The following is a 27,719-nucleotide window of genomic DNA, read 5'->3' on the forward strand; positions in this document are numbered from 1 at the left end:
ATGGGAGTTGAGACCGCTGAGTTAGGGAGTTGTGTTGCTGTCGTCCTGGTTTGATTTTTCTTTACTTCGAGCAAGTCTTCTTTTTCTTTTGCTTTCATAGCCGAGAAGAGGAATGCCCTCCCACATGGTGCAGAGAACATCTGTTAGTGAGAAATGAAAACCTGAGAGAGACAGAGGAGGGTGGGGGTGGGGGGAGTTACATTTATAAAAAAAAAAAAAAAAAGAGGAGGTGAAGGAAAGAACAAGAGAGCATGCAGAGAGGTGGAAAGGGGAGGATAGAAAGTGACAAGACATCAGCTGGAGAGGAGGAGGAGGAGGAGGAGGAGGCCACCCTTCCTGCAGAACAGCAAAGGTGAGAGACCATCCACTGAAAGGTAGCGACTCACAGGTGTACACGGGCATGTACGCACACAAACACACCCGGCGTGGTAACAGAAGCCTGCATCAATAATGTAGCTGAGAGAAACAGGATGCAGATTCTGCCTTACATAAGAGTTTACAGAGAGCTGGGTGGCTCAGAACAGCCCCTTTCATTCTCTGCTTTGCCCTCTGGCTGGATGCACACAAGATTTCTTAAGCTGATTAACCACCACATTTGCCATCTAAACAACTTTTCAAGACAAGAGTGCAGCAACAAAGGCACAAGAATGGCGCTAAAGCCATTTTTAACTTCAACCAGCTGACTTGAGGTGATTTGTTGTACTCTGTGGAGCAAACTTTTTTTTTGTTGTGTTTCTACACTGGTCGTTAATTTGCTGGATCTTACATTATTGACAATAGGCTTGTTTGTAGCAGGCATGGTTAGTCTTTAGACAAAGTACAAGTGATTCAACATCAGTGACTGGGGAACTGAACTTTGTCTGTGCTGCTGAGGACAAACTGGCTGAACTTGCCAAGTGCCAAAGCTCATTGTTGTTCCAGATCATAGGGTTAAAGAGAAATGATGGGAGTTCAGCAGGAGCAATTATTTACATCAGATAGACTAGATACTGTAGGATAAAACAGCCCAAATGAAATGTGAAACACACTTAAGACTTAGAGCTGCAGTAAGCAATACTTTTAGCCACACTAGCAGCACGGTCGGCCCACCACTTTCATCCAGACCGAAATATCTCAAAAACTATAGGATGACTTGCAATGTTAAGTCAAATCAGTTTTTATTTATATAGCAGCAAATCACAACAGAAGTTATGTCAAGGCATTTTAAAAATTTTAGCAGGTCTGGACGGTACTCTGGATGAAATATAGTACAGACATTTATGTTCTCAGGAGGATGAAATCCACTAACTTTGGTGATCCCCTGATTTTTCCTTTACTGACACCATGAGGTTCAGATTTGTGTTTTTAAGTGAAATGTTAAGTCTTGACAACTATTGGATGGACTGCGAAGAAATCTGGTACAAACTTACTGTTTCCCTCAGGATCAGCTGTATTAACTTCGGCGCTCAAAATCATCGTGGTCCAAGTTTCAGCTCAAAATTTCTATTTGTACTTTGGTTTAGATAATTGCAAATTTCCCCACCGTGGGACTAATAAAGGACTCTCTTAATTAGCAAATATTAGCATGCTAACATGCTAAGAGAAGATGACAAACGTTGTGCATAAATCCGCCGAACATCAGCATGTTAGCGATATGCTGATGTTAGGATACATTAGTTAGTGTGGTTTCTCACATCTTTTGTCTTGTTTTATCTTCTCACGACCAACAACTTCACTGTTTGGATTCAGTCTTACCGCTGTCATCAGCCTTGCTTTTAGCAATCGCACAGAGCTGTTTGGAAAAGCTCTAACCCACTGTACACAACCCGTCAGACAGCAGACAAACAAAGTTAGTGACGAGCTGGTGAACATGGAGGAGCATTTAGCAGCTGAAGATCCAAATATTTCCCTCAGGAGTTGGTAGAGACTAAACCGGAGCGAGAATATGTGACTAGTGTTCGTCACAAAAATGATTTCAAACGAGCGCCGATGTTGCTCTGTATCTGCTGGATGCAGAATTGGCAGCTGTTTGTCAACACATTTGCCATTTACTTGTTGATAATTACATCAGTGTTTGTAGCTATATTTGTAGCTTGTTGCCTTGCCTCAAGTCAAGCTAAAACAATTAATGAATCCAGGTTTTATTAAGATGTTTTATAGATAAATGTCTTCAAGGACCCAGGACAAAAAACATTTAAGAGAAAACATTCGTACTAATCCGACAAAGTTTATGGTAGAGCAGCACAGCAGGAAACTTGATAAGCTCCAGAAATTGCTTTCTTGTTCTCCTTTGCTATTTTCTTCTCCAGCGCCTTTTCTTCACCTTCTCGTTCTGTGTTTACTGTCTGTCTTTTACTTTAATCTCCCTCCACGGCTTTCTTTGTCTCTGTTATTTATCTGTGTTATGTGGGCTCTGACTATCTGCTAACTGGCAAACTGCTAATGTGTGTGTGTGCTTGTATATAAATAATTATGGTGAGGTGAAAGACAGTGTGCTTTGTGCACACATCCGTTTGAAAGTATGAACTTGTCAAAACTGTCTCTATGAAACTGTTAATGTGGGCAGATATATGTGTGAATCACAGTTTTCATTTGTAAATGTGTGTCTGTGTGTGTAGAAGCTCATCATGCTTGTGCTATCCTTTTTCTGCCACATTGCCATGGCGACAGTGCCCTCCCGGGGTAATGGGGGACGAGTGCGCCAGAGCTATTTATTCTCTCTTTCTCCCTCCCTCCCTCCATCCATCTATCGCCCTCTCTTCTCCTCTGTCGCTCTCTCGCCATCTCTCTCGCTCCCTCCATCTCTGCCCTCCTCCTCCTGCAACCTCTCCGTCTCTCTCCTCTCTCCATCTCCCTCCTTCCTCTGCTCTTTCTTCCCCTCTCTGATTGGCTTAACACTCTCCTTCTCAAAATGAGATACTGCCTAATGAGACAGAGGGTGAGGAAGAGAGGGAGGGAGACAAAGAGCAAGTGTCTTAAAAAAGGGAAGTAGAAATATGTGGGGGAGGCAATCTATGCAGACTTGTGTTCCTCTTTGCATGTTAAGAGAGAACCTGATTTAACAAAACTCTGCAATGTCATTTAGGAGGGAAACGACATTTGTCAGTTATATAGATTTGTACCTACAGCTTTCCGCCTCAGCCATGTGCATGTGTGTGTGCTGCAATATATATGCATTTAGTCTCTTATGGCATAAGTGTGTTTTACTGGAAGTTGTGAGCTCAGTTGGGGTCATGACCTTTATAAAGGCTTTTAAATCGCTCCATGAGCAGAGTTTGTATATGTGTTGTTTAATGCAGTGGTTTCCAATATTTCTTTTTTTGGGAGAGGGGGGGTTGGTTGTATGCCGTGTCTTGGCTAGGTGCTGCAACTTCCCAAAGCATCCTAAGATAAGCTACCTGGGTGCTGGTGGTAGTTTCCTATTTAACAAACACATATGAGGGTGGTATCAGTCCTCTCATCAAACCCACAACAAGAACGCAAATAAGCCTATTCCTGAAAATGTCAAACTATTCCCCTAATTATCTCATGACTCTTCAGATTTATTTTTCAATCCATTTTGGGAGTCCTGACCCCCTGGGGGCAGGAAAACCACTGCTTTAAAGGATAAAGCTGTTATCCCTTCTGTATTTTTCTCACTGTCAACATGAAAACATGAAAACCGATGATGTGTCTGTCTCTCAATAGGCCACAAAGCCCATCGGTGCCCATTTAAATCCTTTAAAATGGTTCACTAATACATACTTCAACTTCAAAAAAGAATAAATAATTGAGGTGGGCACTCAAATATCACTCAAACAGGAGTTAACAGTGCTTTTGTTGGGGACTATTTTCTGTGGAAGCTGTGGATTAACACACATTTGTGTAGGTGGCACTGACTCAAAGACTCAAATTACAGTGTCCTTATTCAAAGTAATGAAGGAACATGTGCAGCAGTGTGGCTCAGCGATGTGCTCTGGAATAGTTTTTGGACGACAGTGGAGCTCTGTGGCACAGAGGAATCACTGGATACACAAGTAGTTTTTAGTCAGATCAATTCATTGTTTTTTTTGGTCTTTTCATGGTAATTGTTGACAATGGGCAGAGTTATCCGCCAGTTGTCATCTTGTGTATAACCTGAGCCTAACAGCTGCCTCTCTCACCCCCACACACACAAACTTCTGCATCTAACGGGGAAAGACAAATGACATAGTGATGGAAGACAGATTAGAGTGAGATGGAGATGGTGGGAGGGAAAGGTGGAACGGAAGAAAGAGTAATAAGGAAAGAGAGAGAGACAGGGAGAGGGAGGAGGGAGGAGGGAGGAGGGAGGGAGAGGAGAGCAGGACGGGGGGGAGAGCAGGAGAGATAAATGGCCGAGTAGACAGGAAGATGAGTGAAGCGAGAGAGCAACACAGTGTGACATACTGCAGACAGAAAGACTAACGGAGCGAGAGAGTGAATGGGTGAGAAAAGGAGACGGCGGAGAGGGAGTGAGAGAGAGAGAGAGAGAACGAGAGAGAGAGTTGAGGCACGTCAATCGCCCCCCCCTCCTCTCTCCTCCTCCCTTTTCCTCCCCCTTTTCCCTCCCCCCTGCCCTCCCCTGCCATGTAGCAGACCTTCGCTGGATGGTAACAAGCCACTCAGACGGCTGCAGCAAACACACACACACACACACACACACACACACACACACACACAGACAGTCAGATTTCCTGAAAATCATTTAAACCTTCATATGTGCACTTCTGTGTATGTGTGTGTCCATATGTAAGAGAGTGTGTGCATCTGTGTGCGTGTGTCTGTGTGTGTGTGTGTGTGTGTGTGTCATTGTAGCAGCAGTGGTAGAAAAACAGCCTCTACATATTTAAAGGAGAAAAAAAGGACCCACATCACATGGTTGTTATTCTCTCAAATCTGCCTCTCAGGTCACTTTGACAGTCCACTCTCTCTCTCTCTCTCTCTCTCTCTCTCTCTTGCTCACTCACTCTAGCGTACACACACACACACTCTTGCTCTCTCTCTCTCTCTCGAGCACTCAGCCTCTCATTCCCTCCCTTTCTCTTCCTCTCTTTCTCCCTCTCTCCTCCCACCTGAGCTGTAATTTGCAGGACTGATGAGGGTGAGGGCAGAGCAGAGGCAGGAACAGAATTCTCCTCACTCTGTAACACACACACACACACACACACACACACTTACACTCACACACATACACAGACGGTGTGATTCACAGTGTACAGCTACAACTGAGAGAATCCGATCCTTTGTGTGTGTGTGTGTGTGCTCTTTTTTTAACCTCTTCTTTTTCTCTTTTTCTCCCTCATCGTCACTCTCTCCTCCCTCCCTCCCTCCCTCCCTCTCTCTTTGCTCCCTGGTGGTGTGTGTGTGCCTGTGTGTGTGAACCGTGGGGATAACAGACGCTCATGTGAGCAGCCTCAGTGGCGGCAGCAGTGACTGGTGAGAGAGAGGAGAGGAGAGGAAGAGCGCAGGGATAACACAGCCACCACCACCACCACCACCATCATTCTGATCGGATTCACACCAGACATGTGAGAAGATGTCCGTGGGCGGCTGCGCGTGTCCCGGTAAGTAGCTGCCGTGGTGATGGTTGCTGTTAACGACAGCCCTGCTGCTGCTGCTGCTGTTGCTGCTGCTGTTAGCAGTCACTGACTTTTTCTGGTCGTTGTTGTTGTTGTTGTTGTTGTTGTATTTTGGTTGATGAGTGCAGCCGCTGCCGTGGCGTGACTGGGGCAGAGAGAGACAGGGAGAGAGGTGCCCCGGGGCCCTGGGGCTCTGTTTGCAAAGGCTCATGGGAGGTCGCCCTCTGTGATGGCTGAGAGGATGGAGAGCAAAGAAAATACCAGAATAGATGGATCAACACGTAGTCGTGTCCCATCCTCTCGCTCAAAGTGCTTTTTACTGTTTGTTGTTGAGTTTGAGGAGAGAAAGATCTTTGCTGGCGGTGCAGACATCTGTGCATGAAGTTGTTGCTATGGCACCACTAATGCTACTTCTTCTCATCTTCCACCAGTTTGTTTCTCTTCTTGTTGCTTCTGTTGATTTCTGACTGATAGCCCGGGTGAACAACGAGAGTTCCTCTAAGTTCAGCACAGATGTTACCCCCGCCGATCCAGGGTGCAGAATGCCCTCTCTTGCAGAGATAGCAGAAAAAGAAAAAGGATCAAAGTGTGACATTTAAAGGGCAAAGATCACTGACTCGGATCAAAGGCTTGCATAATTGATTCCGCACCTCTTCCCACACTAGAGTTATTAATGAATGTTTGATGTTTCACAGCACACGCAGGAGTATATCATTTAGGATGCATAACAAGGCAGATGATTGTGGGGACACTTCTTCTTCAGGTGTAGGCAGCACTTTTTGTTACTGGTATCACAGTGGAAATGCAGCATCACTACGTTTCTTTGACTGTAAGTGCTACACGTGTATTGGGGTCTCTACTGATGTAACTCTTATTGTTGATTTTCCAGCATGACAGATTTATATTGGCATTTTTAGGGAGTCTCTGTCTTCTTTTACCCACAAGTCTTTTCTTCTCAAGTTCGGGGAGGGGGGTGGGGAGGGGGGTGGGTGGGTGGGGGGTAATCAGGATGTAATGACCTCACCTTCATGTTACAGTTATCTGCATCACCATTTGTCTTTTTGCTGCTTTTCTTTTCTTTTTCATTTTTTTTTTTATCACATCTACTTCCCCCTTTGTCTCTGCCCTGTCTTGAACCACTGCTGTTTTTAGGAGCAGGAAGAGATAGCAGGCACACAGCCTAGTTGCATGTCTCAACTTGAAAGCAAATCAACAACAAGATAACAAAACAACTTTGTTGTCAGAGTTTTACTGTTTTTAATTAAACTGGTTAAAGTTGAGTAACTGCCACAGGGGCTTCTGGGAGCTGAGCAACAGAGAATATCCATCATATTAGACCATCATATTGAGAGGTGTGTGACTTTTGTGAAAACTGAGGAACTCCCTGCAGCCTCCAGACAGTTGTGTTTGGGTGTTGAGTGCCTGACAGCAAACAGATAATTCTTATTTTATTGACTTTAATCAGATAGAGGAGGAAAGAAAAGGAGGAATCAAGGTCTAGAAATAAACCCTGCACCGCTGAGCCTCAGGCAATATATTATTAAGTGTTACAACGATTTATGTTGCACTCCTGATAGGACGTGTAGAACATGAAATATAATCCTATAGCTGAAAATGTATTCATAATCATGATAGATGTACTCAGAATCTACGGCCATACAATATTCAGCAGGAGGAGAGGAGGAAGTAAGTGTGATAGAGTTGCTGTGTGTGTGTGTGTGTGTGTGTGTGTGTGTGTGTGTGTGTGTGTGTGTGTGTGTGTGTGTGTGTGTGTAGGGTGCTGTATCACCCTGACGTGGCCTCCTCCTCTCTCCACTGCCTACCAGGCCACAGTGGCCGCTGTGGTCAACCCTCGAACAGCCGGGATGTGGATGGAGAAATTTAGCCAACCACGCATCCAGGATCGGATTTCCCCGGTGCCAGTCTCGACTTTAATCATTAGAAAGATGGAAACACTAACAGGTCCCATGTTTTGCGGTTTGGAAACTCTTTAGCTGACAGATTGTTTTAAGGGCAGAAAGTTTAGGAGGAGCGAATTAAGAGACAATGCCAACTCATCCTGGCCTGTACACAGCTGCAGCCTGTAGACGGATGAATGGATGATGGGATGAAGTAGAAGGATGGAGAAATGTGGAAAAGAAAAAGAGAAAGATACTGTCACTGTGCTCAAAACAGATGGACTTAATGTCAGCAAGGACAAACTCTAGACACACCAGATGACGTGTGTGTGCTTTATTTCCCTGAATGCATACAGTTTGACTGGAACACACAACAGCACAGGGAAATGTGGTGGATCTGTGTTAAATGTGACTGCATTCACACAAGTGTGTGTGTGTGTGTGTGTGTATTTTCAATCTCTGCGCAGTGCCCCGTGCTACGAAGGCAAACGCTGCCACCTCAGCCGTTAAACAAGCCTGCGCAGCAGAGGCGGGAGCGTTTGTTTAGAACCGGGCCTGAGCTATCTTGCGGTCAGATTGCATACTTAATCAACGTGGTCATGGAAATTTCCAAAAAGACGTATGACCGCACACTTGTGCGCTCCACTTCTGCTCTCACTGGTGTTCCCCTTTCTTTTTGCCTCAGTTTCTCTGCTCCATGGATTCTCCCTTTTTCCTCCAGACTTCTCTCCAGTTTGAAGTAAAAAGGAGAATCGAGTTGCTTTTCCCGTCTTATTTGGGGCCATGAAAATTGGTTTCTTTTGCTTTTCAACCACTGGTTTTTCAGGCTTCACTGTGGACGTCAAGACAGATTTAGCAAAAACTAGAACACAAAAGAAAACACAAGGCTTAAACTTTCTCAAAGAACAACTGGATAAGGAGGAACGACGTGTTTCTTAATGCGAGCCTGGAGGCCTAAACAGTGTTTACACACTTACATATACAGCATGAGGTAACTAAAAACCAATGTAAACACACGTCCTAATGTGGAACAATCACCTCCATTCACCTGTGTCAACTTCAAATGAACCAAAGCTTGACCCTACAGTGATGCTGCCCCCCTCCTCCCTCCAATGTTTTATACATTTAAAATGAGGCAGACAGTCGGGGGACGCTCCTCTGATGATAGAAAAAATAATGTATATAAAATATGAAAAGTCAGAGTCTCTCTTTTGTCGTTCACTTCTCTTTCTCTCGTTCTCTCTTGTTTACATTCCAGAGCTGTGTTCAACACAGAAGGATCCTCCCCCTTCTTGTGTGGGCTCAGGGTTTGTGTGTGTGAGCAAGTGTGTGTGTGTGTGTGTGTGTGTGTGTGTGTGTACGTGTATACACGCACACACACTCACGCAGCATGTGCCCCAACATGTGGATGACATAAACAGTGGGGAAGTGTGTATGTGTGTGTGTGTGTGTGTGTGTGAGGGTGTGCTCTGAGCTGCGATACATTAACAAAGAGAAGTTATTATACAGTACGCACTTTGAAGATACAGATAGTTTGTGCCCCCCCCCCCCAGACTTTACATTACACCCCCTCTTACTTCTATCCTTCCTTCCCCTTTCCCTCTCCCCTGACTCCCTCTTTCTCTTTGACTCCCCTGATTGCTAGCGTATGTTGCCTGGCTGGCTGTCTGGCTGGCCAGATGAGGGGAGGGGAGGAGGGTAAGGAGGGATGAGAGGGAGAAAGGGAAAGAGAGAGAGTGAGAGAGGGAGATAGAGAGGGAGGAGAGAAGGGGGAAGGGACTGTGCCCTCTCATGCAGAGAGTCACATGGTGTCCCTGATTGGAAGAAAATGAGTAAAGACTGCAGCCCTGGCTGAAATGGCAACAGACAAAAACGCACAAAGGCTGAGCTGTTTAGAGACGGGTTGCACAACAAGAGAGCCTGAAGAGGAGGAGGAGAAGGAGGGTGTGACGGAGGGGAAGAGAGAGGGAGTGAGCAGATACTGAGGAAAGATGTGGATTAAGAGAGGAAGAAGAAGAGGAGGAGGGAGGGAAGGAAGGGAGGGAGGGTGGCGAGGAAGAGAAAACCGGAGAGCAGCGGAGGTGACGGATGGGGGGAACAGGCAGAGAGCATAAGAGCCAAGAAAAGAGAGGCAAGTGGGAGATGAGCACTGTAGGAGCGCAGGAGCGGGAGGGAGGGAGGGAGGGAGGGTGAGACAGAGAGTGAGAGAGTGATCAGACTGTGTTTCTATGTTTTCTGCAAGGCTGAGCGGTGACGTGATTGGCTGGGGGGGTGGGGGGTGTATGTGTGTGTGTGTGTGTGGTGGTGGTGGTAGTGGTGGGGGGGGGGCAGACCTGACTCTGAGATCAGAGACAGACAAAATGGCTCCCAGAGAACAGAGAACGCAGCATCAGGGCACTGTCATCTCCCCTCACACAGCTGTCAGCTGACACCAGCCGCCGCCACACACACTCACATCTGACACACACACACACACACACACACACACACACACACACACACACACACACCCTTACAGGCTAAGCCACCTGCAAAATGCCAGTGTGAGTAAAAAGAACTGAGGATGATGGATGATAATGCTGACTGTTAAGAGTTGCTATAACATGTGCATGTGTATTTTTGAGAAACACACTTAATATGTATTCACGACAAACTGCCACACAACACAGCCCTTTTCTGATTTAATCCCTTCACCCATTGGCCTGTTATAACATGTGACGCACTAGCTGCTGAAGTTCCCTTGTTGCAGTGTCTGTGTTCGCCTGCCAGAAAAAATCCTGAGTCGGGAATTCACCCAGTGAGTGAGAAAACACTGTAGAGCAGGATGAAAACAAACACACTGGCTCACTGCAGCCACAAGAGGGCGCTGCTATCACAGAACACCCTCTGATTGTAGGTCACTTCCAATTTCTCTCCTCCTGTAATGATGCATGGTGAAGTCCTGACTGTAAATCAAATGGAGAATGATGGCATACTACAGAATAACAACCGCATCATTTACCAAGAATTTTACTTTTAATGCACATCTGCATAATAGCTTTGATAGCGTTCTTTTATATAAAGTTGTGCTTTGATTTGCTCTTGAAAAAGTGGTGTATCAGTAACAATCGTCTGACAGGTAAGTAGCGTTGAAGAAATATTCAGATGCTTCAGTAAAAGTAGCAATACAGTGATGTCAGAATCCTTCATTACAAGTAAAAGTCCTTCAATTAAAGTAGTACACAGCGAACGTAAAGTAGCCTATAAAAGTACTAATGATGCATAAAAAATAGCTCCAGTGAGTGTTGTTATACATTATATTTTCAATTATCAACTTAAAGTGGGCGATGTGGATAAAATCCTTTTTCATGGTATATATAGCCTAGTGATACAGTAATAATATAATAATATACACTAAGTTGCAAAATCAATTGAGAAACATTTATGGATATATGAACCACATTGGAACACCTGTGTAAGTAGCACAGGTTGTTTTGGTGGCTGTTATGGCTTTTACAGCTGATAATGGCTGTTTTGATAAAGCAACTACAAACACTTACAATGTGTAAGTAGCATTGTCATGTTGCTCTTGGCTGAGATGAAAATCATTTTAAGTAGGATTATTGTTGCAGGTATTGTTGCATCATATTTCAGTAACACTTAAGTCATTATCTTTTGTAAATATGTATCAGTGAACTGTAGCTGCCAGATAAATGTGGTGGAATACAGAAGTAAAACATTGCCTCTGAAATGTAGTGAAGTAGAAGTATAGAGTAGCATAAAACAGACGTCCTCAAGTAATGCCTGTGTTTGGATAATCCAGAATTTAAGTAAATACAAATCAAGGTACTCTTTCACATCGCTGCAAAAACTGCCATTAAGTAGTTGTCTTAGTCTATGAGTATTAGTAGCTTTAAATTATCCTGGCTGTTTCGAAAAGCAATTACAAAACAAGTAAATAAAGCAATGTTTGCCATGACAACCAAAGCTAGCAAACTGTGTGGACACACAGCGTGAGTTATTTGGCCAGGTGATAGTACAGTTTCACCTGTGAGACACTGTATTCCCATAATCTCATAAAGCGATACAATCAGATAGAACTGTAAAAACCTGTATTAGTAAATTATTAATTACTGGGTTAATTCCAAGAATGGTGCCCCCAAAAAAGATCTCATGTAGCCTCCTGCATTTAACTTGTTATGAAAATGTAGTATTATTGTATTATTGTAGTAAATATCAGCCCAAATGGATTTCTAATGTTAAAAACTAAATTATTTATGAATGGTGCACAAATGTGGTAACCTCAGAGTCAGGGATATGGCTGTGGTCCCTGATAACCCACAGTGTTGTAACTACAGACTGATTGTGGCTTTGAAAAATATGCACTTTTGGCCTCACAGATGCACCACATTAGTTCTGGTTTTGAAGATGACAGACACAGATTAGTTAAACGATACCATACAATGAACAGAAGTACTTTTACATCTGAAAAATGATTCAACGCTATGAACATAAAATACTTAACCAAATTGAATGTGTTAAAATGAAAATGGCTACTTTTTCAATAACTACTGTATGTTTATAAGAGTGTATGTGTGTATTCATTTGTACTTTTTTTTTTTTATTGAATCATTTACTTGACATTTTCTCCTTTGTTGTATTTGCCCATTACCTGGTAACAAGTGTCTCAGGCCACTTACTTTATTTGTTTCTTTTATATTTTATATGAAACTATGTCCATACAGCTCACTGAGGGGTCATCGTGGAATAAAGAACATCTAAAGTCCTGCTCATTGATTTCCCTCTTTGTCCCTCTTAGAGAGCAGTACTTACAGAAAATACTGAGTTTAAAAAAGGGGTTTCAAGTTTTCAGACTCACTGTGCAAACTGTGTAAACACATGGATCGGACGTAATTCCTTCATTTGATTTATTTTTTAGACTGATTACAACCAAAATTCAATTGACGGAGACCACCACACCAATACCTAAAGCTGTCAACAAGTTACTGCTACTCTGCTAAGCTAGGCTAATTATCTTTTAGTGGGTGTAGTTTAACAGTCTTTATTCTCCATGGCTGGGTTCAGCTACTGCCTCATTAACGAAGGATAAGAAACAGAAATGCCAAGATGTTCGCTCACCAGAATGAATAAATACTGAATACAGGAAACAGCGTTGGTGGGGGTGGGGGGTGGGGGCTGTAAATTTTGCTTCATCAGCTAAATGTGGCTATCTCTCATCAGCTAGCTTTAACTGAATTTGTCTCTGTAGCTTTGTCTGGTCTGATTATTTTGACTAAACATGTAGTTACTGCAGTTTAATTGGTATTATCATCATCTTGCCCAACCATGTCATTAATCAATGTGTAAGTAGCATTTACACGTTGTTGTTGGCTGAGGTGACGATCATTTTAAATGGGAATATTGTTGCGTATATTATTGCATCATATTTCAGTAACACTTAAGTCATTATCTTTTGTAAATATGTATCAGTGAACTGCAGCCGCCAGATAAATGTGGTGGAATAAAGAAGTAAAATATTGGCTCTGAAATGTACTGAAATAGAAGTCTAGAGTAGCATAGAATAGACGTATTGAAGTAAAGTACCGTTGTAAATAAGTGTCTGTGATTCTGTCTGAGAGTCTCTTTGAGCTAAAGCTCATTCCTCCACAAAGTGGCAGCTTGTCCTTTGGATCTCTTATCAGAGCTGAGTCAGACAGATAGATCTCTGTCCCTCCATCTGATCCAATAACTGAGTAAAGACGCCTGAGCTGCCAAATGTATAAAATCTGGCAGACAGTGATCACTGAAGAGAGCCCCAGAGACATGTCATACTATGAAGTGGTAAAAGCTACGAAACAGTAGCTTTGGCCTTACACATGGGGAAAGAAATGTGAATCGACTCTATGAAAATAGGAGTGGTTTTGTTTTTATTCCTGTTTGGGAAAAAAACGGAAGAAACAACACTTAACTGATATGACTCTCATTAAACAGTTAGCTCACGTGTTTAAGCTAGGATCAGTTTAGTCAGGGCTTTTTCCGCAGTCATACCAACATGTGACTGTCCTCAGATCGGTGTTGAAGACTGCGTCGAGGGGAGGGCGACTGGGACGCCTGTTATCACAACTCTGGCAGATGTGTGTGCCGCTCAGTTTCCTGTTGACTAGTGAGTGGAAGTGGCATGCTGCACACATTTGCACATGTGCATGAGAACGCACAAACACACAAACACCAGCACAGAACATACACACACACTCAGAGCACACACACACACACACACGCTGTAGCCCCACACCCCCCACCCCTTGTGCCCCTGAGCCTGGCGTCTGGACATGGGAGATATCAGAGAGAGGGAGAGGCATGAAACAGAGACCCAGCCTGTGAGTTAGATCAGTGTATAGCTGTGAAAGTTCATTTGTAGGTGACAAAATGGCAATGTCAGAACAGCTGGAAATTGAAGAGGGTAAGTCTGACTTGATGATCTTTTCCTTTTTGTTTTTCTCATTGCTGATTGATCAACAAAACCCCAGAGGTCAAAAACATAGTTGTGATGTAGCCTATCTCTCGGTTTGTTGATGTCCAGAGAAATGCTGTACAAGTTTGGCTCCTTTTTTTTCTTTTACTGACTTTGACAAAGGTGAATTAAACAAGTTGCACTTGTAGGTTTAAGTGTAAGCTTAGTGAAAACATCACACTGTGCACTTTGGGGAGTTTATTCAGACGCTGCACGCTCCAGCTTTAATCATGTATTATACATGGATTTATGGCTTTAGGTGTGAATGTGTGACTGCAAGTGGGGAAATGAGGCAAGCTGGTGAAGTGAAGGTTAGGTAGTAGTGTGTGTGTGTGTGTGTGTGTGTGTGTGTGTGTGTGTGTGTGTGTGTGAGACTCAGTGGTTGGGGTGCTGGTTGAAGATAAGGCCTGCCCTATGCCTGAGAGCAAAAGAGACGGTGTGTGTAAGCCCTTCAAGCCTTATCCTGACACACCTCCCACCCCCACCCCCTCTCCATCACCCCACCACACACATTCGCACACACACGTGCACAAGGGATTAACCCCGTCATGTACCATTTCAATGGGCGAGCTTTGGAGACACACACACACACACACACACACACACACTTAGGATTAACCCTTGTGTGTCCATTTCCATGGATGATTCTTAGACTCTCTCTGTTTGTGGCAGCATTGACTGCTCGTGTTGCCATGGCTACAGGGGCCAGTGAATGTAAGATAGGCAAATCCACATAAGTCACCCACAACAGACACTCTAAGCTACTACTGACTACACCTCCCCCTGGTACTAGACACACAAAAATGCTGCCAAAAGACTGACAGGAGCCTCGTGGGCTGTGAAGTGCTCATGCCACAGGCTTAACATGGTCAAACCAATATACATAAACTCAGCCTGAGCATCTTTGGTTCTGCTCGGGTGAGAGACAGGCCTTGGAGCAGCTTATCCTCTCTACACGTCTGGCTCTGGGAGACACTGCACTTCACCATACTCCAGATTTTATCCATCCTCCAAAAGAGGTCCGCATTTGAGTGGGTTATGAGTTCTGTTCAGAGAGAGCATATCCAGACAGAAAATATCCACAAATATGTCAGCGCAAAGTGACTCCTTCTGTTACAAGATAGCAGGAAAGTACAGCAGACAGAGCTGGGAAAATAAATGTACAATGAACAAGCATTACACCTGGTTTCACTGTCTCAAAAATGTCAGAGTATCAAAGATAATGAAAAAAACTGTTTGATTATGAGGCCCATGAATTAACAGTAGTATAAAGTGGTATGTCATTAGACTTTGGTGGATACAGGATAATATTGCATTCTTTTTTCTTTTAAAGGTATATTTAAAAAATAATCACACTGTGGACTCTATTATCATTGTGCACTATTTAATTACATACATATATATATATATAATTATACTTTTCTTTAAAAAGTATCATTATGTATGCAGCAGTTTTTCATATGGTTTCCTTTGCTTTCTTTAATATATATAAATCTTGTCAAGATTCTTGACAAAATTATTCTATATAAGCAGTAAGAAACTTAAAACTTGTGCAGTTTTGCAATAAAGTATATAAAAATTGCAATATATTATACTCACAATATCCAAATTCCTCAGCTGAAATAAGGAAGTGGTGCTTGAAATGCACCCCGGGCCAAGACTTGTTCTACAAACTAGAATTGTCAGACCACTGTTTCAGATCATGATTGTCCTCACAATCACTGTCGACTACTTTCTTTCGACTTGGACTAAGTCTTGCGTATACATTGGTTTACACACGTTATCTATGGGTCACAATATTTAAAAGTGTACTCCATCAAAATAAGTCTACTTAAACCAAAATAATGTTGAATTATGGTGTAATAATATTTCCTGTCTGCACCAGTGTTTAGCAATACAACAATACAACACAACAACTTTCTGTCCTTTGGGAATGACTATGTCAAATTAGCAAATATTATGACATACACTTGCACACATGAAAAACTCCTGACCTAATACTACTGTGCTTGTTCTTTTTATATCCCATCTTTGGCCATATGGGTGAGTCCTCACTGGCTGTGATCTGAATATCTGATTATAATTTGAGGCGATTTAAGCAGATTTAGAGGCCTATGGGATTCTCCTTTTGGCTTAGTGCTTCCTGTGTGTTTGTGTGCATGTATGAGTGTGTGTGTGTGTGTGTGGAGGGAGAAAGAAGCAGAGATTCCCAGTGGTAATGGATTTACTGGCCTACCTTGGAGACAGTTCAGTGTACAAACTCAAAGACACAATTAAATGGAAACAAGTGCAGACGGTTGCCTTTACATGAAAGTTAATTTATAAGATCTCAATCTACTTTTGTCTGGTCAGGCTGCTGCATCAGCTGTGTATGCATCAAACTGCATTAACCCACTGCATATTTTGTATATGACCAGGGTCTTGGCTGTCACTGTCTCAGTTCAGTTGTTGCAGCAAGCTGATGTGCTCTAATTAGGCAAACATGAAAACCACTTTGCAGTCAACATGATCGTTGTTTCCGCATACATTTCCACTCGGCTGCATTAGGCCAATTCTCATCTGTGTCAGTTACAAGGAAAGGATGGGATGCAGGGAGGAGGAAGGAAGAAAAAAAAATGCTTACCAGACAACCTTTATGTGCAGTTGTGCATTAGTGGGGGAGGAGGAGGAGTAGGGGGGAGAGGGCGGCTGGCGGTGCTGGGCAGAGGAGAGAGGAGCAAATGCATTGCGGAGGGAGAGGAGGAGGAGGAGGGCCTACAGCTATTGTTCATGTCCTCCCGTGAACAAAGGGCTCATCGGGGTCCGTATGTAAACCCACAGCAGGCTTCAGCCCACTGACAAGGCCTCATGCGGGACAAAACATAATCGACAGACTCCCGTAATTAAGGCCTTATTCCGTTTCAGACTCGGGGTTTGAGGAGATTTTTTATTGATCCTATTTAGAGGGACGTATTGTGTTGGTACGTTGCGTCCAGCCAAGCGCCGTCCAGCGGGCCTATCCGTTTTTACGCACGGAGCGTACACACGGTCTATCATCACGGATCTGTAAACATCAATTTTCTGATTGGACTTCTTTTCAGGTAAAGGGTCGCTTTTACCATACACACACTTCGCCTTCAATGTCTAGCTGCTGGAGAGATGAAATGTCTTTGACGAGCTGTCGCGGTTGTAGTTTCTCGTCTTATTTCGGTGCTTTCTCGTTGAAAAGGGATTTAACGCTAAGGCGTTAGCACGACGGCTAACACCAGCTAACTGGTTACTAACTGTTCTGGCTTGCTAACGTTAGCTTGTCCCGCAGGCCTTCGGGGCAGTGCTGAGCGTTACATAGTCAACGTTTTGGTGTTTTTACATGTCGAGGCCATTTATCATGTTTGGTCTATATCTACATAGCTGTCTTGTTTGTTAAAATACTGCTCCTTGTCATTATGTGGGAAAGTTCTTTACGTGTTTTACGTTTCAACTTAGCTAACAGCTACGTGTTAGCATTATGCGCTTGCTGCCTTTCTAATTGCCTTTGTAAGCAGACAACTCCACGTTAAATCTGCTTTGACTGCTAAAGTTATGAGCCGCACACTTGTTTTAATCCACATTTAAAGTGCAGCTTTATTAAAAAACTTAAGATTCAAGTCTTTTTTTTGTAAAAAGTTTACTAACGTTGGTTTATGCTTCAATATAACCTAGCCTATATCCCGTTTGGATAGTTGCTTGTCCCCTCAGCAATCATGGTGGAAGTCTGAGGTGGCAGAAGTCCAAAACCACGACAGGTTATTCTTATTTAGAGGAGACCTGGTGAGGCTGGAGGGATTTTGGTTCTGGGGTTCATGTGAAATCAAATGTTATGAGTGTTTTTCTGCTCCCGTCACTCAACATTTGAGATAAGATTTGCTCTGAAGATTGGTCGACCGTTTCTCAAGCCAAAAGGATATGTGCATGTATAATGTGTGTGTGTGTGTGTGTATATATATATATATATATAATGTACCGTGTTTGCTTATAAGGATTGGTGGAACGTGATTCCCACTGGAGGAAGTGGAGTCCAGCTGATGTGATTGTGACTGCCTGTCATTAACCGCTAACAGGAGAGGAGAGGAGCTAATGGAGCTCTCAACAACTAATGGACACATAACCATCGATTATTTATTTATTTATCAACCCCATTTGTTTTCCTCTGGTGCTGCATCCAGCCCATAGCATAGTGTTGATGCTGGCTCACACAGTAAACAACATGTTTTGGCACAAAGTAAAGGCAGGGTTTCAAAGGGATACAGGTTTTGTGGGGGGGGTGGTTTTCCATTTAAATGATGCAAATTTTGTTTCGATGATCTATGCTCAAAACTTTTCTTCCTAAGTTATTTATTTTACCTTTAGGTATGTTAGAGTTATAATAGGCTATGTGGCTGCTGTTATACACACAATAGAAACCAATTAGAATAGAAACAAGTAGGGTTGTAACTGCTGTTATTGAAGAGAGGATTCATTTTAAATGGACCCAAGCTTAGATGAGTGATGCTCAGGAACACCAACTTTATACATATAGTTATCTCCTCAAAGGTCAGTGCTGGGCTGGGTTTACTGTCCATCTCTCAGTAGTGTATCTGTTGATACCTGCATGTTTGTTTCTCACACTGGAGAGACTGTTTTACGCTTTAATTATTTGATTGTATATCTTAAATATATGTCACATCACTTTTGTGATTTGAATTCAAAATTTCCTCTGCTGAGCAACATTAATAAAGTTAAAGCTTATTTCCCCTTCTGTATGTCTTGAGATATACATCTCTTTAATACTAACAGACAGAGAGATATGTTCAATATGCAGAGACAAGACAGAGAGACATAAATGAGGCGGAGCTTCACCATGGTGACGGCAGGGGTCATGACCCAGAGGCCGCTACGCCTGGATGGCCTTTATGGGAGAGCTGGGCAATTAGAGTACACCAAGGGCTGGAGCTCTTGTGTGTGTGTGTGTGTGTGTGTGTGTGTGTGTGTGTGTGTGTGTGAGTGTGAGAGAGAGATTCATCAGTTTTTTAATGTGTGTGTGTGTGTGTGAATAGAGTCAGTATTGGTCCTGTGGTGTCTGGTAGTGTTATTTATGAGGAGTGCATGAGGGCAGTAGGACTGTAACAGGAGTGCATTGTTTACAGGAAACTTCTTCCTCATCATGTTTTTGTTTTGCCTCTTCATGCAACAATATGGGTGCATTGGGGATGACATGTGAATGAGTGCAGCCAGCTGAATCTGGGCCATACTGTCCATTTTAGGCTGCATCTGCTTCCAACTCACATGATACACTTGATTTTTGTAAGTGTCATTCTAAAAGTGAACAATTAGCATAAAAATACCACTGCAATTCGAAATGATATAGAAACCTCAGAACCATCTTCTGTATTATTTCATTTATGCATTTTCATGTTTTTGGGTTATAATTTAGATCTTTATTCACAGCCCCGACTGAGCTAATGTTCTGTATTTGTTGAAAGGTTTACTCTGTCACTTATTAAATTGGTGGATTAATACATACAGACATTGTTCCCAAATTTAACACAGTAAGCATGTCATGTCTGCTTTAACTGTTACACCAATCACAGTTTTCTTTTGCTATTATCTGAAACCCCTAATATTTTTTTAATAACCTCTGAAGTGATAATGTGAAAATTAAACATAGCATTTATGTTCTGGCTAATATTTTCCGTCATCTCTTTTCCAGGCTGTTCCTCCAAGTCATTCAAGCTGTACTCCCCCAAGGAGCCCCCCAACGGTAGCACTTTCCCCCCTTTCCACCCCGGCACCATGCTGGACAGAGACGTGGGGTGAGTTTTATGTCTGCGTCTTCTGTGTGTTTAGAAATCTGCTCTGGGTGAGGAGTTCACACTTCTAGCATTTAAACATCCTCTACATGCATTTGTATTATTGCGAACCATTTTTATACAACTTTATCAAGCCAGCCTGGATATCATGAGTTCAGTTTCCGCACTGATAATCGATTCAGCTTGGCAGCTGGAAGGCTGACCAATCAACAAACTGTAGTAAAGAATTTAGAGGACAGAATCAATAAGCAGCACTGTATTGTGAATTTGAATAGCACTGAGTGTGAGTGGATATATTTCCTCAGGAGGTTCACAAACTTCCTGAACAAATACTCAAGATGTTTCGGTGTACATTATGATTTGGAAACTGCACAGCACCTCTTGTCAAACTTACCAAGAAACTATGATTGTGTGATTGTTTTCACAACAGCTGAAATGTTTTATCTGTTAGAAATCTGAGGTAAAATCCAGGTACAGCAAGCGTAGTATTGGGTTTTTCTAGTCAGGTGCACGTGGGGGCAGGAAGGTGTATTGGTGATATTTTAGCAAAGCAGGGCACCTGTCAGTCGTCTGTTAGTTGGTAAAATGCTGAGCTCATAGTGTGTGTAAGTTTGGTCTACTGCCATTACACCACCCATTATCCAGGTAAATACCTGTTAAGCTACAGGCCGTGTGAGGCTAATGTTTAATGGTAGAATTGATTTGACTTGACTTGTGTAGTTCGGTAAGGTTAGGGATTGTGCCCGTATAAAACTGTGAGCAGTATTTCACAGCTTGTCTTTTTGCAGTAAGTGAATCAGCTGCAGTTGATGTATGTGTATTTGAGAAGTGTTGTTATTTACTGTCTCCCTGTATCATCTAATTTGTGCCATGTTTGGCTCGCATCCCAGGGTCGTAAAGACAGACTAGCTTCAGGAGGAGGGCATATTAGCACTATAGCTGAATGCAATAATTTCTTTCTCTCTGTCTCGTTTCTCCAGTCCCACCCCAATGTATCCTCCCACATACCTGGAGCCAGGAATAGGGTAAGACTGCATTACTTCCCATTATTTCCAGCTGATGTGAAAATGGCAGTAATCACACAAATATAGATAAGGTTAAAGTAACATTCTTATCTCACTTCAATAGAGCTTTTCCATTAAGTCTGTGACAAGGCTCAACTAGGTGGGGAAACAGCCCTAAAAGTACAGAAGCCATGAAAGCTTTAATCTTACAGTGATCAGGATGTTTTCTTTAGTTCACTCAAGCCTTTCACAATAAAACAAGCTAAATGTTCTCCATCCCTGTCCTGCTTTTGTTTCCTCTGCCCTCTGTCTTTCTGTGGTCGTCCAGGAGGCACACACCATATGGCAACCAGACAGACTACAGAATATTCGAACTTAACAAACGGCTACAGAACTGGACAGAGGTTTGTAGGCACACACAAGCACATATTGTACGCACACACAAAAATAATCCAGACCTAGTGTTGTTAACTGATTATTACCCCTCTTCCTCACCCTGTAGGAGTGCGATAACCTGTGGTGGGATGCATTTACTACAGAGTTCTTTGAAGATGATGCCATGTTGACCATTACTTTCTGCCTGGAGGATGGACCCAAACGTTACAGTAAGAAACAAAGTCATAGGAGATGTTTTATTTTTAGTCCTGTAGTCATAAATGGACTTCATAACACACCAGTGCTGTACCTTACTTTTCTCATACCCCTTGACTCTTCTCTCTCTCTCTCCACCAGCAATTGGCCGGACGTTGATTCCACGGTACTTCCGGAGTATATTTGAGGGCGGCGCCACTGAACTCTACTATGTGCTGAAACATCCCAAGGAGTCCTTCCACAATAACTTTGTCTCCCTTGACTGTGATCAGTGCACCATGGTCACCCAGAATGGAAAGCCCATGTTCACACAGGTGTGTGTTTGTGTATCTCACCCCTAAAGTGACACAATGCACACCGACAACTCCTCATGGGCTGAACAGTTATGATGAAGATTAGTTTGATTTAATCTTCAGAGTAGTCCCCCTTTTTCACAAGAACAATACAAACAAACCTTTAGTTTGAAACAAAACGTGTGCAAAAAAAAAGCTTAAAACCCAGACCCACATTGTAAATGGTTGTTAACTTTCCCTCCATGATTGGAGCTTGCAAGCCAGTGCTGTGATGATCCTTGTAATCAGCCTCTGTAATGTAAAAGCCTTACTGTTAAAGGATGGTTTCACATGATTTAAAGTGTAGTCACATGCCCATATGTTCGGCTGTAAGCTTTGCCCTAAATCTGTGTGCAGAGGTGCAGCTTGTCCTGTTGCCTGCAGAGATTTCAGGGTTCATCTGCTGTGTACTGACCTCAGTCCTCTGAACTACTGTAGGTGTGTGTGGAGGGGCGCTTGTACCTGGAGTTCATGTTTGACGACATGATGAGGATAAAGACGTGGCACTTCAGCATCAGACAACACCGTGAGCTCATCCCCCGCAGTATACTGGCCATGCATGTAAGTGAATCCACACATGATGTAAGTTGTGTGTGCATCAGAATCAGAATCAGAATCAGTTTTATTGCCAAGTATGTTTTCACATACAAGGAATTTTTTCTGGTGATTGGTGCAATTGATCAGCAACAGTGGGGCTCTCTAGCCTTGTTGATAAGGCTAATAGTAGATGGGAAGACGCTATTTTTGTGGCGAGAGGTTTTGGTCCTGAAGGACCGCAGCCTCCTGCCAGAGGGGAGTGTCACAAAGAGTTTGTGTCCAGGGTGGGAGGAGTCAGCTACAATCTTCCCTGCACGCCTCAGAGTCCTTGAGGTGTACATGTGTGTGTATGTGTGTTTTAAAAGTGTCCTCTGTTGATGTTCCAGGCCCAGGACCCACAGATGCTGGACCAGTTGTCCAAAAACATAACAAGATGTGGCCTGTCGAACTCCACTCTTAACTACCTCCGAGTAAGTCACGCACATGTGCAACATTTTACTTTTAGAATGAGGCGTGTCTTGAATGTTTTTCTTTTCGTTAATTCTGGGCCATGGTCCAGTCTTAATTTAGTAGGAGCTTTAAAGAAAAAATCTCCCAGTACCTTGCAGGCTTTGAAACTCTTAATTGTACCTGACTCAGAATTTTGTTGATTGTCATTTAGCAGTTTCATGCTTTAATTAGTTGTCATCCACCAGCATAGGTGTTATTCAAAGCCTTTTTTGAAAAAAAGAAAGTGTTTTAGTTAAGAGGAGAGGCAGTCTTTCAGATATAAAGCAGTTCACTGCTGTTCACTGTGATTGATTACCTGCTTCCAGCAAGTTTCATGTGTATGCACGTTGGTCAGGTTTTTAAATATTGGCATGAAAGATGCTCAAAGTGAATTTTCATGTTGAGCCAATGTTTTCAAGAGTTCCCATATTGTTTGTATCTCATGTTCATACACATACACTGCACAGGTCAGACTGGAACCGCAGGTTCGATGTTCTTGTTTATGCAGAAGAATTACATCCCCATGTTGGCAAATCTAAATATGTAATTACTGTTACATTAAACAGCCATCGCCTTTTTATACAGAAAATTGTAGATTGCTCTATGTCCCCTGCCTGACTGTCCGAATGATCACTGACAATCAGCCATTTTTACATCACTTTGCGACCCCTATTAAAACTACTTGCCAGTTCCTGGTGGCAAAACAAATTCAACCAGCAGTGTAACGGCCACACACCTGTTGTATCTTGAGTCCACAGGGGGTTTGATGCTGGTTTTTCAGGTCAAAAAACTAAATGAGAAACTGCCTCAATCTGTACATTTTAAAGTCTGATACATCTTGAAAACCATCCTGCTTGTCTTAGAAAACAATGTTTTATATGTTCTTTTGAGACAGGAGCTCACAGGACTGCTGTCCATCTGCAACTGAAGTCCTACATGGTTCAGACACATTCAATAGCACCATCTCAAGTCCATGGGGGGATTGATAGGAACATAAACTTCTTCAGAAACCTCTATGGTGAAAACCGAGCCCCCTGTAATATGGCTGCGCAGTGAAAACACTGAGTCGTGTTTATTTGTTTCATGATTTTTATGAGCAGTTTTTCTAATCTGAGGATTTGAAGTCCAGCGGCGATGTTCTTTTTTCATCGCCAGCTCATCACACCAGCTGTGTGATGATAATAATGGTGCTCGATTAACTGGAGCATCTCTAATGATCTTAAAAAATATGTTAATCTCTATCCTGTTGCCTCTCTCTCTTCCCTCCTCCAGCTGTGTGTGATTCTTGAGCCCATGCAGGAGCTGATGTCAAGACACAAGACATACAGCCTCAGCCCCAGAGACTGCCTCAAGACCTGCCTCTTCCAGAAATGGCAGAGGATGGTGGCGCCACCAGGTAGGTGAACAACACACACCGATGCACAGACATAAACACAGTTATTTGTAACTATATGTTTTTGTAACTCGCTCTTTTTTTCTCTCCCCTGTAGCTGAGCCATCGAGACAGGCCCCTAACAAACGGCGGAAGCGCAAGATGTCAGGTGGTAGCACTATCAGCGGAGGCGGAGGAACTAATAACAACAACAACAACAAAAAGAAGAGCCCCGGCGGCTTTCCTCTGTCCAGCCAAGTTCCAGTGAGTACATCACTGCCATCTCTTGTCAGCACTCTGCTATTACACCTGTGCTCATAGATCAACTGAGTCATTGATTCACTGAGGGGAATTCACATGACCCAGTGAAACAAATTAATGCTACACCAAATAAATACAATTGACACCTGATGCTGAGTTGAAATCGGGATGCACCCCAGTGCGGTTCTTCACCAGAGAAGTTGTTTCTGTATTTGATGACACAATATGTTGTAAAGTGCTGTGTGTATATACAGTGCCTATAACAAGCAGTCACATCTGGACTCTTTATTTGAAGTGAAAGGCGATCTTTCCAAATATTAATAATTGACACATTAATTACATCACAAATAATGAGTTAATCATCACTTTTGCAGCCAGTTTTTAAAAGTCAGATAATGGAGATTACCTGATGGTGGTCAGGGTGTGACAAGTGATTTAGGGATAAATACTCCTAACAGTTGGTTGGTCAGTTCTTAATTGGTCTGCTGCTGTTTTGCATCTCTGCAGGATGTGATGGTGGTGGGAGAGCCCACGCTGATGGGAGGGGAGTTCGGCGACGAGGATGAGCGTCTGATCACACGGCTGGAAAACACACAGTTTGACGCAGCCAATGGCATCGACGACGAGGACAGCTTCAACAACTCTCCGGCGCTGGGCTCCAACTCGCCCTGGAACAACAAGGCCCCCTCCAGCCAGGAGAGCAAGAGCGACAACCCCACCTCACAGGCATCGCAGTAGAGCCCAGAGCCCCGCAACCTCAACACAAACCCCTGTCTGTCACTCCTCAGCCCCCACCCCATCCCAGCAGCCACGAGTGCAACAGCAACAGTCCATCATCTGCTCACCAACCGAGACATCACTGTAGAGCCCAGACTCATCACACGCAGGTAGCCCAAGGGAGCCCAGTCTGTCCTCAGACACTTTCACCGTGCCAGAGGAAGTTTTACAAGTTGTCAATATTTAGGCACTGTGTCCCACCTCTGTCTCCCTTTTCCTCATGTCATACACAAAACGTCCCATCTGCTCACGCTAATTTTCAGTTTTGGACAGTGACTGGGTAGATGTGACCAAGCAGGAGTGTTGATTTAATCTAGGGGAGAACTGTGCACACTGAACTATCCACACTGACGTTTACATGTAGGCAGGGGCAGGGTGGAGGGGGTGATGGCAGCGGGGCTTTGAAATGGTGGCGAGTTGCTTAGGGACGACTTGTCCACCTGTCCTCTAAATGTGGTTCTCAATTCTGGTCTGCTCTGTTGATGCACAATGTCACTTGGGATGTTTGTTCATAGAGAATATGTGCATGTGTGCGTATGTGTGTATGTGGGTATGGGCGTGGGTGTCTGTGAAATGTATGAGGAGAGAAAAGAGGCAGCGTGAGCTTACGTGTGGCTTTGCTGAAGCAGACAGACCAGAGTTTAGAATCCGTTTATAAAACCATTGAAATTCACACACTAGTAGGAAGGCTGAAATGTGGCACTAGGGAAACATCACACACATGCACAGATACACACCCAAATGAACATAATGATTGAAGGATTTTGAGTCCCGCAGTGCCCGAGCCATCTCTGATTAGACTACAGTGAATGCAGTCTTTCAAACAGAGAGCATTTACAACACATACACATGCACATACACACAGTTACACATTTTAAGAGTTTTTATACAGTATATATTTCCCTAGAATGTTTTTTAATTTGTATTAAACGCCTTCATTTCAATTGTTACTTTTTTATTTTCTACCAATACTGAAAAGCTACAGACCAAGGAGCAACACAGGACTTTTATCCCTCCCCCCTCTAAAATATATTGTTTTTATCTTTTATGTTTATAAAAGAGAAATAATTTAGTGTGGATGTTTTTATTTTGTCTTTTTGTTCCTTTTTTGGAGATTTGAATTTTTGTGTATTTGTGCTTGTATATTTAAGGTAGTAGCAAAGTTCTGTCTGACTGTAATAAAATGTATTCTTACTTAGATTTACCTAAAGCCATCCTGATCTAATGTAAAGAAACAAAAATAGGAAAAAGGAGAAAAAACACTCATGAACCCGTCCCCTCTATCTTCCCACCTGCTCTCTTTCCTCCTCCCTCTTTTTTAAAACTTGTGTAAATTAAATTACAAAATACCCGGGGGTACATTGGCACCATGGAGAGATGATTTTACTGTTTCAGTTGATTTTTTTTTTTCTTTTCTAATTTATTTTGGCAGAAATTCACTCATGTTTTTCATCTATACAGGAACTGATTTTTCACTTGCCATTCATCCCAATTTCGTGTACCACGACTTTCAGCTTGATGTCAAGTGAATGTGCTCACTGAATTTTAGTTAACCAGTGAATTTCATGTTTTGTCACTGGCTGAAACTGAGATTTTTTAAACTTATTTTTTGTCTAAATTGGTCTTTATTTGTGTGATCTCTATCATAACCAACAGAGTGAAACCATCAGTCATACACACATCTTCTGAAACCAGCTTAACATTAAGTTCAGTCGGCATATTTGGTAGCAATTCTGAGTCTGTAAAGTCTGACCACAAACAGCTGAAGCTCTGTTATTGTTTTGTACATTTCCATTTTGTTACAGTTGATTCCAGCAACAGTTATAACTGAGTTTGAATGGTGACTTGTACCTTCTCCAAACCCTGTAGAAAAATCATTGTTTGATATATATTTTTTGATTTGGTTAGTTTCTGCCCTTGATAATAAATGTATGGTACCAATAAAAAGATACATTTTCACTTTACAAGATTCAGTGTAGTTCTTGATTTTGTTATTGCATCACAGCTGATAAATGAGGTTGGTGTTTGTTTGTGTCTCTTGGTTTTGGTCATTTTCTGAACACTTGTTATGCAGATCCGATGCATCAATGACTTAACATTGCCAGGTGAACATATGCCTATGTGAACACTGAAAAAAAAAATTTAAATCCAGTGGGTATTTTAAGTGCCAAATTTCCCATTTTTGTTTCCACACAGTTTTATGCTGAGATTGTGGAAGGAATGTCGTACTAAAAATGTTGCACACTTGATTTGTTTCACTTAGACTGCAAAAGCCTCTTATTAGCTTCAGCTGAACTCTGGAATATAGTTTTGCACAGAACTAGGAGTGTGGATTGACTCCCCACCACTTACATTGAAATTGCTTTAAGAAGGGGTCTTTATTAATTATTACAGCAAGCAAAACCTGTTTGTAACATGGGCCCCTGACTATTGTTTGAAGACCTGAGTTGAAAAATGTGAACTGTCCTTTATCTAGTGGAAATAATGGGTGGTTCCACCACCGGAAAAAGCTGAAAAATGAGGCATTATTAAGTGATCACTCTGCTCTTCGTAGGCGTGTGACAGTGTCCAAGCAGGAAGACTAAGCACTATTCAGAAGAACA

At 42.7% G+C, this 27,719-nt stretch overlaps 1 protein-coding gene across 4 annotated transcripts; it reads left to right on the forward strand.

Moving 5' to 3' along the window:
• On the forward strand, window positions 1-27,083 carry ldb1b (LIM-domain binding 1b). Of its 4 annotated transcripts, XM_071503836.1 has the most exons (12): window positions 1-352; window positions 5,376-5,543; window positions 19,654-19,756; window positions 20,734-20,778; window positions 21,086-21,161; window positions 21,260-21,362; window positions 21,490-21,662; window positions 22,119-22,241; window positions 22,604-22,687; window positions 23,979-24,102; window positions 24,197-24,342; window positions 24,847-27,083. In XM_071503836.1, exons 2-12 carry the CDS (start codon window positions 5,516-5,518, stop codon window positions 25,075-25,077), a joined length of 1,236 nt encoding a protein of 411 aa, XP_071359937.1. In that variant the 5' UTR covers window positions 1-352; window positions 5,376-5,515; the 3' UTR covers window positions 25,078-27,083. The 4 variants fall into 4 exon arrangements, with proteins under 4 accessions (XP_071359937.1, XP_071359936.1, XP_071359935.1 ...); XM_071503835.1 differs by lacking the exon at window positions 1-352 and having other exon boundaries at window positions 5,107-5,543; XM_071503834.1 differs by lacking the exons at window positions 1-352; window positions 5,376-5,543 and adding an exon at window positions 13,754-13,895.
• Window positions 27,084-27,719: the final 636 nt, after the last annotated feature.

Source organism: Trachinotus anak, unplaced genomic scaffold (assembly GCF_046630095.1).
Source record: "Trachinotus anak isolate AG129_WGS33_773 ecotype Australia unplaced genomic scaffold, CSIRO_AGI_Tana_v1 ptg000019l, whole genome shotgun sequence".
NCBI classification, from domain to species: Eukaryota; Metazoa; Chordata; class Actinopteri; order Carangiformes; family Carangidae; genus Trachinotus; species Trachinotus anak.

What these genes read in the sequence shown, in the direction of transcription:
- ldb1b (XM_071503834.1), top strand. Translation starts at nt 13,862, where the DNA reads ATGGCAATGTCAGAACAGCTGGAAATTGAAGAGG. An exon ending in GGATGGACCCAAACGTTACA is followed by an intron (nt 21,363 to 21,489) that starts GTAAGAAACAAA and finishes TCTCTCCACCAG; the next exon opens with CAATTGGCCGGACGTTGATT. An exon ending in GCAGTATACTGGCCATGCAT is followed by an intron (nt 22,242 to 22,603) that starts GTAAGTGAATCC and finishes TTGATGTTCCAG; the next exon opens with GCCCAGGACCCACAGATGCT.